The 13646-nt window shown below is 36.3% G+C and overlaps 3 protein-coding genes across 3 annotated transcripts; 1 reads left to right on the top strand and 2 right to left on the bottom strand.

Annotated features, from left to right (window-relative positions):
• Positions 1-1275: 1275 nt before the first annotated feature.
• Positions 1276-2219, top strand: LOC143620872 (ethylene-responsive transcription factor CRF5-like). The gene has a single exon (XM_077092460.1). The coding sequence runs from the start codon at positions 1289-1291 to the stop codon at positions 2030-2032; it is 744 nt and encodes a 247-aa protein (XP_076948575.1). The 5' UTR covers positions 1276-1288; the 3' UTR covers positions 2033-2219.
• A 9-nt stretch (positions 2220-2228) lies between these two features.
• Positions 2229-4050, bottom strand: LOC143619439 (tetraketide alpha-pyrone reductase 2-like). The gene is made up of 5 exons (XM_077091375.1): positions 3945-4050; positions 3127-3299; positions 2844-3047; positions 2595-2757; positions 2229-2525 (listed from the first exon to the last, which is right to left on the bottom strand). Exons 1-5 carry the CDS (start codon positions 4048-4050, stop codon positions 2332-2334), a joined length of 840 nt encoding a protein of 279 aa, XP_076947490.1. The 3' UTR covers positions 2229-2331.
• Positions 4051-4495: 445 nt separating this feature from the next.
• Positions 4496-6016, bottom strand: LOC143620868 (protein FLX-like 3). Its single transcript, XM_077092454.1, has 3 exons — positions 5158-6016; positions 4960-5093; positions 4496-4847 (listed from the first exon to the last, which is right to left on the bottom strand). Exons 1-3 carry the CDS (start codon positions 5652-5654, stop codon positions 4738-4740), a joined length of 741 nt encoding a protein of 246 aa, XP_076948569.1. The 5' UTR covers positions 5655-6016; the 3' UTR covers positions 4496-4737.
• Positions 6017-13646: the final 7630 nt, after the last annotated feature.

Genomic DNA, 13646 nt, shown 5'->3' with positions numbered 1-13646 from the left:
CAATTCGTTATCTTTTAACTATAGCGAATCAAGGGTAATTCGCTATCTTTTCTCCTTAACGAACTAAAGCTAATTCGTTATATTCCCTTAGACGAATCAGCTAGAGAATTACTTCTGATTCGTTAGTTCCTCCTTAGCGAACTAGGGTTAGGTCAAGGAATGTCAGAACATTCCCTGACACTCCTCTTAACCTCGTACCACTTTCCGCCGCCGCCATTGCCGGAAAAACGTGTTTTAACTCGTTTTTCACCGTTTTTCGTCTCGTTCGATCCAGATCTGAGCTAGGGTGACCCCTAAGCTCATCTTAGGTTCGGTTTATACCCGATTCCACCCGAATCTCGTGACTTTAACGATGTAACGGTGTCGGCTCGTTGTTTCGTAACTAAATATAACGAGTTTAAGTTAATAAAACATCATACTGGTATTACCTTGGGTCGGTGCTCGGTTTCCTTCTTGGTTTCGACTAGAGAAAAGGAAGAACTAGAGAGAAAGCTTAAGTATGTGTTTTGGATGGTGTATGGAATATGTGAAATGAATGATTAATGGATGATTAAAGGTTTATATATTTAGGGATCATGGGCTCAAGCCCATGGACTCTACTTCTTTCTTTTATACCCAAAGTCCATAACCCATATCCATTTAACCCAACACTAGCCCAACTCATTTCTATTTATCTAAAACGATAACGACCCACAGTAAAATAGACGAAATATATATTATTATTATTATGATCAAAAGTAGGATGTTACACCTATAAACCATACACTATGCATCGCCGCATCGGGGTTCGGTCGGGTATAAAACCGGGTATTCTAAAACCGAGTATTTTCGGGTATTGTAAAAATCCTATTTTTGTGTATTGAAAAAACCTGGTATTGGAACCGGTTCCGGTTTTCGGGAATTACTGGGTACAAATCGGGTCCGGTTCTGGGTGCAGGTTTTGGTACCGACTTGCATACCCTATCCGTACCTACGGGTGGGGTCGGGCATTAAACACCTGGGTATAAAAAAACCCGGTTCCGGATTTGGTTCCAAGTTTGGGTTTTTTTTCACCTCTAGTAGAACCCGGTCCGGTATCCCCAAAGGTCCAAACACACATTGTTTGAAGCCAACGTGTAATAAAGGGCCATAATTTAAGCCCAAAGTGAGGAGGGTTCGAGCATGACAACGAAGAATATTCTGTTGGTCCAAAAGAGCCTAACCTTGTTTATCAATTTATACCCATACCCTATTATTTCATAGCCACCTCATTAAATTAAAACCTAACCTAACCTAACCTAACCAAACCATGGCGGACCACCGTGTAACCACCAACAAGAGGCTGACAAATTCAACCCAACAACTCAGCGGCCAAAACCTCCGCAAAATTCGAGTCATCTGCTCCGACCCTGAAGCCACCGACTCATCCTCCGACGAATCCGATTCAGAAGAAAACCGATCATCCAAACGCCGAATTGTTTGCGAGATTCTCATTCGCGATGATGAACCAGTTGTACGGAAGAAATTGACCGGAGTTCGGTTGAGGAGGTGGGGCAAATGGGCCTCCGAGATCCGTGACCCGTTTACCCGGAAACGGATATGGTTGGGGACGTTTAACACCGCCGAGGAAGCCTCCAATGCCTATATTGCGAAGAAGCAAGAGTTTCTCGCTAGGAGGAGATTTAACCAAACCCTCACACCGAAACCCGAACCCGAAGGAGATAGTGATCTTGAAGAGGAGGCTTTAAAGACTCTTCAGTCTATGAAGCACGCCTCTTCATCCAGGTGGAGCTACGCGGAGGATATAGTTCCACCTGGATTATTAGACGGTGGTGGTCCCGCTCGCAGTTTCACCACCAATGAGGAACTCATGCTCCCCGACAGTGGTGGTGAAACCGGCAGTGGGACCACTTCCACTGTTAATTCTCCGGAGGACGAAGAGGAAAACCAGCCGCCTTGGGCGGGTTTAGGGATTGACATGCTTGTGATTGACAATCATGGGAATCTCTTGGGACAATTTAGTAGGCTGGATGATGACCTTAAGATTTGCTGATCACTACTACCATTTGCTGAATGAGCATTTGTACATGTTTTAATTCTGCCACAGCCCATGGTGTGTCAGCCGTTCGTTTCCTTTGCTCTTTTGTTGGTTCTAGTTTTTTTCCATTTTGAACTCGTTTTTAATTTCACAAATTGGAAAATTTACATTTGACTTGTTGTATTTCCCGTCCATCATGCGTGTTGTTATCCCCCTGTCGGCTGCTACACCTAACGACATGCGCATTTATTTGGTAAGCAACATTCAAGATCTAGTATTGATCTCTTGAATAGGTTGTAATATATGTAAGAGGCTTACTTGTCTATATAAGGATAAGACGGGTATTTTGATTTAAGAATCTGAATGACCTCCGACCAGTGAGGCACCGTGCTTGAAACTATGAGTCTGCCTGCGGCCTCTTTTTTCTCCATTGCTAAAATATGAGCTGCCACCACATCATCTATGTGCACAAATCCTACTGTTGTGTTCGGGTATTCATCTACCAACCCTGATATGAAACATTTGTAAAAGTTGTTGCCTTTTTGTGATCTCTAGTTTAAATGGCGTTTTTTGTTACCTTTAATGTAAGCAAGTATTAATTGAAGTGTGCTTGTTGGTTGCGGTGAAAGCAACGGGCCCACCACGTATGACGGGTTTACAACAACAAGATCAATCTCGCTCTCCTTTGCTACATTCCATGCATCTTTCTCTGCTATTGTCTTGGCATACGCGTACCAAAGCTATGGAAGTAAATCAATAACTTTCAAATGATGATCGTCAAGACTAATCAACTTTTAAAAATGTAACGATAAACACATTTCCTTACATTGTACTGTTTGCAGTATTCAGTATCGCTCCAATGTGATTCGTTAAGAGGAGAAATTTGTTGGGCATTGTAAAGGTATCTAACCGAAGAACAGGATGAGGTCAGCACTACCCTTTTTACACTCTTTGCTTTCTTGCATGATGTCAGCACGTTCAATGTCAGCACGTTCATGGTTCCCTTTATGCATGGATCGATTAGCGTTTCCTGTAGTCAATATCATTATGCTTGTAATACCTCGTTATTAATTGATTTAGTTAAACGCAATTTTGAAGGTATAAGTTGCCTGAATATTGTTGTCGTATAGAACAAGCACAGGAGATGCAGTGTGGAAAACCCCATCAACACCATCTACAGCTTGGTCAAAACTACCTTCCACCATGAGATCAGCCTTCATAAGCGTTAGTCCATCGTGGGCCCCTTTCATCTCCATCAGGTATCCAACTTTTTCAACCTTTTCTGACAAAATATGCGAAGAAGAAATAGTCGTGTGGATATCATTAAATTTGTCATAATGCTTGCTCGTGCACAAATAAATTGTCACCTTGAATTAAGATAGATAAAATATAGTTTCAAATGGAATTATGTAGGATATAACATCCATAAACAGCTGGAAAGATTAATATTCGAATGGAAGACATACACTACATTTGCAAATTGACAACCATGATACCCCATATTAAATGCCAAGTGTCATATAGAAACATATCATCTATCAAATGACTCAAATGGTGATTAACAAGATTTGAAAATCACCATCATCCAAGTCTTATCAGAAATGATGTATTCTTTTAGACTGACTTGTCTCTTAATGTGATTTTGAATGTTATAAGGTGTTCTTGACAAGATACTTAACACCTTTAACAACCACATATGGGGAGTGCCACAGTAAATACAAAATTTGCCCTGCTCATTTACTTTTATGTCCATTTTTGGCAATTTGAAAATCTACTGCATGCACCCATAATTACAATTGACACACCATGAGTGTTGATAGTTATAACATATTTTAATGAAATCTGTATTTTGCATATTTGTGGTCATTGCACAGGTAAGAGTGCTTCAGAATACTATTCATTTGAATATTCTGTTCCTTTGGTGTACCTGGATCCCTGACGGTGGATCGAACAGTATGACCTTGTTCGAGCAACGATTTGATAATGTACGCTGCTATGAAGCCGGTGCTGCCCGTCACACAGTATTCCGGCATTTTTCCTGCTCTGTTTGCTGGTACTTGCAGGCTATAGCCTGCACCTGTATATATAAGAGCTGGTTTTATGCTATAAGTATGCTATGCATTAGTAGTTGTATGACCCGAGAATGTTGAAAGAACATGTAATGAGTTGTACAGCGTGCATTGACAGTTGTACTGTGGAATGTGAAGCCGTAAACACTTGTATCTCGTGCATTGGTTGTGGTGGCGTTTTGACTGTTTAGTGGTAGGCAGGTGGTGATTATTTGGTTTTTAGCAAGTAAAGAAACTATGCACTTTGGGTTTGGTGGTGATTAGGTGAGTATTTGGTTTGTAGCAGGCGTTTTGTACATATTTTAATTTGCCTTTAGATGATGCAATCATAATCACTTCTACTAATTTCAGTTTTGGTTTGGGTTAATAATTACTTATAGGAACATTATACACGGATTATGGTTAATGTCACACTTGCATTCAACCTGCATTAGAACAATAATTGTTTGTTTGCTATTATACCACACTTAACAACTATAAGCCACCAGGCATCTTAACAAAGACCAGCTACAATAATCAGACCCAAATTACATAATTAACGGCTACACCCATTACATAAAAGTAGCTTTGACTTTAACTTGACTAGTTTTCAACAGGCAAAGAGAGAAAAAAAACTCCACTACAACCAACCACCCAAAGATGTTACTGATATCAATGATGTGGCGGCCCTCGAGGATCATACGATCCCCAACCACCACCATATCCACCACCCGAATACCTCATATCAGGGCTTCCACTCAACATTCCATATCCTCCACCACCTGCATTCATATTAAAAAGTTTGTTCTTGATGAAGGGTATTTGAGACATTTGCCATTATTCGCTAAGAATGAACAATTAAATTTAAACTAATAAATATGCGAAGAGATGTACCAAGTCCGCGTGCTCTCATCTGCTCCCCTCGAAGCTTCTCTATTTCACGTGCCATTGAAATAAGATTTTTCTCCATTGCTTCCTTTTGAATCAAATGTTCCTCATTTGTTTTCTTCACTGTTTCATATTCCCTCCTACATAAACATGCTAGTCATAATAACTCAAATCAATAGAAAAATAATCAAATAAATATAATACCTCATTTCCACAAGATCTTTACGCATCCCATCAATATCATTCTTAATAACCACCACCTGTTCATTCTCAGCTCTCAATCTACTATTATCATTAGTAAGAGCATGAACTTGATTAGATAACTCCTGCTTTAACGAGTTTAACTTCTGAGCATCGTTTCTTAAATGACTAACATCAGCCCTTAAAGGCTCGGTCTCACGAAGCTCAGCCTCAAGCTTCATTCTTCTCTGAATTATATCCCGGGCCCGTGCTTCTCTGTCAGCATGCAGTTGGGGGATGATCTGACCTAACCTATGAATCTCATCTTTGACTGCGGTCAACTCCCTCTGAAGAGTCACATTTTCTTCAACAACGTGTCCATTTTCCGCCATGATTCGTTTTATATCATGATGCTGGAGTTCAAGTTCTTCTTCAAGAACAGCGGGGTAAGGCGGGCCCCGGTGCACAACATGTATTGGGCCGTCATGGGGCCCTCTAGGCATACGGTTTCTTCCAGACATTTTTGACCACCTGAAACCTCTCCTAAATGCATGAAAACATTAACAAACAACTTACTCATACGATTCAGTATGTTATGTCTTTCAACCTAAACAGCACTACAAATTAATGTTCTTCTATACGATTCTAAGCAAGAAAAACAGCAAATATGTGGTTTTTTATTTGTGTAATCATAAAACAAACACATTCATCTTAACTGCATTACCTATGGTTGATGGTATACACAAGACATCCAATTTCTACTACCAAGCACATACATTTTACTATTTTGTACATGTTCAAATAAACTCAAAATCTGTTAAAACACCATTTCAAACACGTTGATGTACTTTAGGGGTGTAAACGAGCCGCTCAAGAGCCGTTTTTCAAGCTCGGGCTCGTTTATTATTATTTAATTATTTTAGTTATATATTTTTATATAATCAGTAACATACATATTTATAACTATCGGTTTTTTAATATTTATTACTTAATAATTTTAACATAAAAATAGTTATATAAGTATATATAATCAAAATTATATAAATAAAAAGCTCGTTTAAGCTTGGGGGGCCGGCTCGAGCTCGTTTAAAAATGATCCTAAACTAAAAAAAGCTCGAGCTCATTTAAGCTCGGCTCAATTTGAGTTGTTAACGAGTAGCTGACAAGCGGAACGGCTTGTTTACACCTCTAACGTACTTAGATCAAACACGTCACTTGTACAATCATTCTGCAAAGCAAGTGTTTTGCTAGACTAAGCCATTCAAATCATCCTAATTCCAATCTGAAACAATCCTGCAAATTATCTCTAAACATTGTTTCTGGCTATTGAGATACTCTTACCCAAGGCAAACTGGAAACAGCCGCTATACCTTTTTGGATACCAAGTTTTTACATTCATAATAGATCATGGGTCATAAAATTATTATTATTATTATGATTATGATTATTCTTGACCCGTTGATATAAATAGCAAAACTAAGTCTTTCAGTTATTAAACAAATAATAATAATAATATGTGAAGGAAGATCATGAAGAAACTAGACATGACTTATTATTATATTAATTAAAACCACACAACTTTAATCCTGAATCATGATTCATAATCAATAATTTATACAACATTTTTGAATCATGGCAAGAGTTATGGCCAATTGGGTTTCTGAGTTTGATAAAACACATGAAAGCAAACAATTTGATCAATTCAATTGGCATCAACAGCAGTCTCGAATTCATGAAAATTACCTTCAAAGGAAGAAGAAAGAAACCCTAATCGAGGAGGGTAGGTCACGTAATTGCAACACAAGTTGGCATTTTTATTTTTCTGTTATTTTTTATCTTTTGTTTGTACCATATCATGTACTTTTCTTTTTCTTTTTTTTAAGAAACAATCTATTCTGTAAATGTTTATGTTTTTTTTAGAGTTAATGGCCATTTTCGTCCCTGTGGTTTGCTACTTTCGTCACTTCAGTCTAAAATTTGTATTTTTGTCAATTTAGTCCTCATAGTTTTAAATATTAGCCAATTACATCCTATCCGTCTAACGGCATCCAGCTATGCCGTTAGTTTAAGGGTATTTTTGTCTCTCTCCTTTTTATTTTGAGTTATTGGTCATTTTCGTCCCTGTGGTTTGATACTTTTGCCAATTCAGTCCAAAGTTTGAAATTTTGTCAATTTAAGTCAGTTTTTTTCTATAACCCTAGAGAGCATTATCCAAGCCCAAAACAAGTCTGCATTTACTCTGTCGACAGCAGTAATCATACCCCCTACTCTCGTATTTAGTTTCTAGACGGTTCCTAAACTCTCCCCCATGGTGGAATTCAATGGTAAAGTGGTCAAAGCAATTCCGTGAAACCGAATTGTACGGAAAAAACTAAAAATCGTTTCTTTGATGAATGCATAATATTTAGGGTTTAGAGATTAACATATCATAACGAAAATCTGGGTCGTAATCAACTATTATACATTAATCAACAAAACAATTTTTAGTTTTTTGTGTATAATTCGATTTCAGGGAATTACCTTGACCACTTTACCATTGAATTCCACCATGGAGAAGATTTTAGGAAATGTCTAAAAACTAAATATAAGGGGGGGTATGATTACTGTTGTCAACAGAGTAAATGCATACCAGTATTTGAGGTTGCTCGATGGTTTTGGGCTTTAATTATGCTCTTTAGGGTTATAAACAAAAAACATAAAAAATAAAAAAAACTGAATTAAACTGAACATTAAATTGACAAATTTTCAAACTTTGGACTGAATTGGCAAAGATATCAAACCACAGGGACTAAAATGACCATTAACTCAAAATTAAAATGAGAAAGACAAAAATACCCTTAAACTAACGGCATAGCTGGATGCCGTTAGACGGATGGGACGTAATTGGCTAAAATTTAAAACTATGAGGACTAAATTGACAAAATTAAAAATTTTGGACTGAAGTGGCGAAAGTAGCAAACCACAGGGACGAAAATGGCCATTAACTCTTTTTTTTATTTCAAATCACAAATTGAATGTATCATTCATAAAAGAGTTTTTATAGCAAGATCGTTTCCGAGAATTTAAGTACCTTGTTGAATCGGATCTTTAGCTGGAGGTACGAAAATGAGTGGCACCTCGAGACACACCAAATGTCTTTTCACATTCCATGGGAGGGGCGTTATTTAACCATATGTCATTTATGTTGCCACCGTTACTTTCGCGCAACTGCACGTATGATATGGTATAGAAGCAGGAAGTGACGAAAATGGTTTTTACTGAAGAGATAATCTTGATAAATCTTTATATTGTTAGAGTTTAATTTTGAGTCGGTTTTTCAAGTTTATTGAGTTGCTTAAAGTCATTATAATTATCTTTTTATTAGAAGTAAGAGTTCGAGTTATTGTTGATGTAGGTTAAATGGATTGATAGGCTTAATTATTTTGTGTGTGGTTAACATTTTTAGTTTTATTATAAAAAAGAAAAGATTCGAACGAGTGTTCAGAATTATGCACTTATGTTTGATTATTGGGGCCTAATTTCCAAAATTTACACCCAATAATAAAATGTCGTGCACATTTCTTGTAGAGGCAACAACAACCAAAGATCAGCGGGAACCTACGTGGGTAATGATTGATCAAAGGGAACATTGTCGAGATGGTAGGGTTTCACAGTGGTACTTCAAAAGAAACGACGAAGATGTTGGCTCTGTTAGGGTTACTCGAAAGTCCATGAGTTGCATAACAAAGAAGACACCGGGCATGATAATTATCTCGCCTTATGTTTGAGTAGAATGACCATTTTAGTACCCTGCTCATGGATGCATATTGAAAATGCTTGTTAAATGTTAAAAAGTGATTTTTTTTTCATATGTGAAATGGAATACCTGGTATAAGCACTTACAACTATGTTTCTCACTTTCTACACTTTACCATTTTCAAAATTTATCTATATATAAAAGGAAACCTAGATATCTACTGTAGCAATACTGTAGCAATGTACCGTAATTGTTTACTTTTGCAACTTAAGTCCTTGGTTTTTAGATTGTGTCAATTTAGCCCCTCAAAGTTTTATGATTTTAGTATGTGTCTTAACATGTGTTTTTCTTTCCAAATAGTTTTCTTTTATTACTTATACATTGAAGTTATTGATTCTTTTGTAACGTTTAACATACACTATTTTTAAAAATTTTTAGTATTTCGTTACGACATGCTCATATTTTTATCTATATCATGCCGTTAAAACGAACTTGTATTCGCAATAAGTTACATACGTTCAGATGAAGACGTAGTTGAAATCGCAATAAAATATATATTTTTTCGGATTGTAAACCATATAATGAGCCGGGACAATAACAATCAAGTTCTTTTAATACTAAGATAAACTTTTATTTTGTTGTGTCGAAATGATATTCGTTACGATGTGCTTGCATATTTGCGTTTTAATATTCGGGTCCATCAACGAGTTCCCCGCGCAAAGCGCGTCGGGAACACACTAGTTATAATAATATGTCAAGTGTGTTTGCATATCTATCACTAATAATCTTTGCTTTTATCGTAAGAATTAAGGTTGAATGGAATTGCAATCGTGGATATTTGCTTTTATTCCAACTCAATATATTAATATCCATCAACACGTAGTTATATTTTGATAAATAATACAAATTAGAAACCCATGTATTACACGAGATAGATTAATATATAAATTACAATGTATAATTTAATATAAATAATAAAAAACAATAATTAAGTCTCTTTATATTATGTAAAAAATGTATTACAAATATAGTCGCTTTATATCATCAAATGTATTTGAATTTCAAATCAACAAATGGGTATTGAAAAAATTGTCTATGATTTTTAGGACTGAATATTTGTAAAAAGAATTGAAAAAAAAAATAATTATAGTTTTATTCAATACGAAAATGTCTCAAATATTGAATGTTATTGTATTCTTTAAAATAAACTCCTTTATATACATTTTAAATTTAAAGAAAATACTTTATGACATGTAATTATTATATTAATATTTTTTTTATGTTAAGTATGTTTACAATATAATTTATAACATTAATAATTCAATCAAAGTTGAATTTATAATCAATACTATATTTAGAACCGAGGTTTTTTCTTTCTTTTCCATCAATAGAATATAAGTGATTTAGGCGGAAATTTAATCTTGATATTTAGCCTCAGAATGTCATGTGTCCAGAATTATTTTCTTTTATTAGTAAAGGTAGATATAATGTTTCTACAATATATTTAAAGTCGGTCTTTTTGTTATGATCCGGTTTTGGATTGATAGTAAAACCGAAACTCCAAAAATAGCGCCTTCAGTCGTGGTAGGCGTGTGAGCATTGACTTCGTCTAAAAAATCGCCTAGGCGCCAAAGCGCGACGCTTTTAATAACTATGGGATGTGGACTGATTTTATCCTAACTAACACCGATTTCGACCGACTAGAGCCTCCGATTAGCCAAAAATCGAGGTGCTTGGGGTCCTAATAGCGCCTAGGCGCCTCCTAGTCGGCCACCTTAGTCGATTTTTACAACACTGTCCACAGGTTAACCCAACAATATCTATTAACCAATTATTCTGAGACCCCCCACGTTGCGCCGGGGGGGAGGGGTTGTGAAACTATCTAGTCACCGAGCAACTACCTAGGGTAGGTGAGCTGAAAATCGTAAAGAAAAATTAACCAGCCACACTCTATTTTATGTAGAAATTGACATCAAAACGCCATCTTTTATTGCACACCAGACCAAGTCAGAGTCAAACCCACATTAATATTTGATATTTCTTTATCTAGCATAAATATTCAATTTAAGTAAATCAACTTTGATGGTGCATTAGCTATTTGTTTGTTTATAATGGTGTCTAGAATCCTCTTGTCACTGGCCTCATTACAACATGCTTTTAGTGATGGTTACAGAAAGACTAAATGCATGGTAATTTTGACCTATCTAAAGCAGTAAAGTGTTGCAGTCCGCAAGTGCTTTACAAAAATACTGGTTTTGACATGGCTAGTCTTTGATGTGCTTGAGGTCATTTTATCCTCCTGCTGCACTGTTTTAACAAATAATGTGAGTTGTTTGGCAGGTCATTGGCTTCTTTATCACCAGAGTAGATTATCAGCCTCTTCACTTGGAAGTAGGGATGAGCAAATTGGTATTGGTACCAGTATCATAATAGGAACCGATTTGGTACCATCAGTACCAAATCGGTACCAAATTTTGAGTATCCGTACTGGTATTCTCCGAATTTTTACCTTCAATACCAGTACCAAGAATTTGCAATTTTCGTTACCGGTACCGATCTCATCCATACTTGGAAGTCATCTACCGTTTTGCGGTTGTGTTATCATCATTTGTACATTTGTTAAATGATTAACAATAATGAAAATTCTTATTGTTTCTAATGTGTAAAAGTTGTGACCTGCACTTGGTCCCTAATGTTCTGATCACAGATTGTTGATCATTTAGTCACTAAAATAAGAAAGCTACATTTAGACAATTACGTGATGGTATTTACTTGATCGATTTGCTAGGCGGTGCTGAGGTAGGAGTTCTTTGACTGGTTTGATGACAAAGAAAGTGTCTCTACAATAATAGTTGTGATGCAATGTGTCATCATGTCATATAGATAGTGCAGATAAACCTGGAAAACATATATTGTTTCTAAAGTTAAATTTACATGATGATGATATTAAAATGTGTACCCCTTTTGTTACAACCTGTTGACCGAGAAGGTGAACCTGAAAAACATTGAAACAAACCAAAAGTATATCATGTGTTACCAATTCTTGTTGTCACATATTTCATTAGTTAAAAACTTTGAAAAGAATAAAAAAAAAACTTTAGTAACTGGTCTCCAGTTCTCCACTACAATACGACAATACCACAGTTAACATGTGAATGCAAAAATTAAAAATTTGCAGAATATATAAGCCCCAACTTGCTATAACAGGGTAACACAAATTAAAAATTAGTGACTACTATTATAATGCTAATTACCACAACACATTTCCCTATTCAACAATAGAAAGCAGTGCAGGTTGAAATGTATAATTTCCTTGTTGAGTGTGGGAAGGAAAAAAGAGCTTGTCAATAGAAACTGCAACAAAATTTTAAAGAAATTACAACTCTAAAAAGCATATACTATTTCCAAAATGTTGTACCAATTAGTGCATTGGTTTAAATCTCAATTGACTAAAGAAATACACACTAACATGCTTGTTTATAAATACACATTTCAGATGAAGTAGACAATTAAACTCTAGACGAACTACGAAATCTTAAGTACACATTTTAACGATACATCCCTTCTCATAAAGTTGAAATATAGCAGGGAATGAAGGATATAGGCCTATGTCAAAAGCCGCTGGCCCGGCAAATAAGTGTTACACCGCACCAGAACACTACTGAAACTAAACCACCGCCAGCTAGTGTTGCAAAATCAAATGTGTAACGCCCACGACGAACTCACTGATCGCTCCCTAGGTTTCCGAATTGAAACTGGCAACGGATACCGAAGACAAAACCACAAACGTACGGTTCAATGACTGGACGCCTTTCAGGCAAAAACGGCATCGGAAACAGATTCGAGCAAACGTTTAGGTGACACAGAATAAAACCGTAAACGTTTCCGGAAATATCCGATACTCGTATAAGAAAAACTAACCCGAACTACTCAAAACAAAAAAGAAAAAGGAAAATATGTAACAAAACTATAACATCGAACCCAAAATCAGGTAATGAAAAATGTAAATCAAATTACTTGTGGCTACAGGGCATGAAAAATCACATATTAAATAAATTGTTAACCTGAATTCAGCAATCATAATAACTACAACATGTAAAAGAAAAAGAAAAAAAAAGGCTACCGGCAACAAATGAATTCCGTAATATATCATAATGGAAAATGTAAATCAAATTACTCGTTGCAATTGTTGATCTTGGAGAGGGAACCGAACGACAATATTTGGCTGACAAACACATCAATGACTCAGCCTCCCACCCTGTGACCATACAAACAACAGTATATTATCTAGACAATAGACTTTCTGCCATGTTTGAGGCATCTGATCTTCAAATCAGGTTATGAGATTCAAATAACGAAAGAGCAAAGAAAAAAACAACATAAGCTCACCCGGTGATGACTCGGAAAATATTTATCCGTCATAGCTTATACTTAGAGGCGAGGGGGAGAGCTTTTCCTCACCACCACTACCATGTCGCTCTACATCTGAAAAACGAATTTCCGGCCGATCGATACAAACCACAGGGTTTATGGTTTTCTCCGTCAAAAGATTGAAGCGGTGTTCTTACCAGATGAACAAAGGTGTTGTTTTAGGGTATAGCAAAAAGAAGAAAACTGAGACAGGTGTTGTTACACGTGGAAAGATGTAAAAGTGAAGACAAATTTTCGTACCCTATCCTTTATCATTATATATATATAAAATATCCAGCTTACTTTCTCTCATTCTCAAGTCTCACCAGTCATCACCCTATACTGAGAAAGGAATAGAGAGGGACGA

The sequence above is a fragment of the Bidens hawaiensis genome, unplaced genomic scaffold (assembly GCF_021521415.1).
Source record: "Bidens hawaiensis isolate Kalapana, Puna unplaced genomic scaffold, B.hawaiensis_p1.1 tig00000296_1, whole genome shotgun sequence".
NCBI classification, from domain to species: domain Eukaryota; kingdom Viridiplantae; phylum Streptophyta; class Magnoliopsida; order Asterales; family Asteraceae; genus Bidens; species Bidens hawaiensis.
This window is presented reverse-complemented; position numbering and strand designations above follow the sequence as displayed.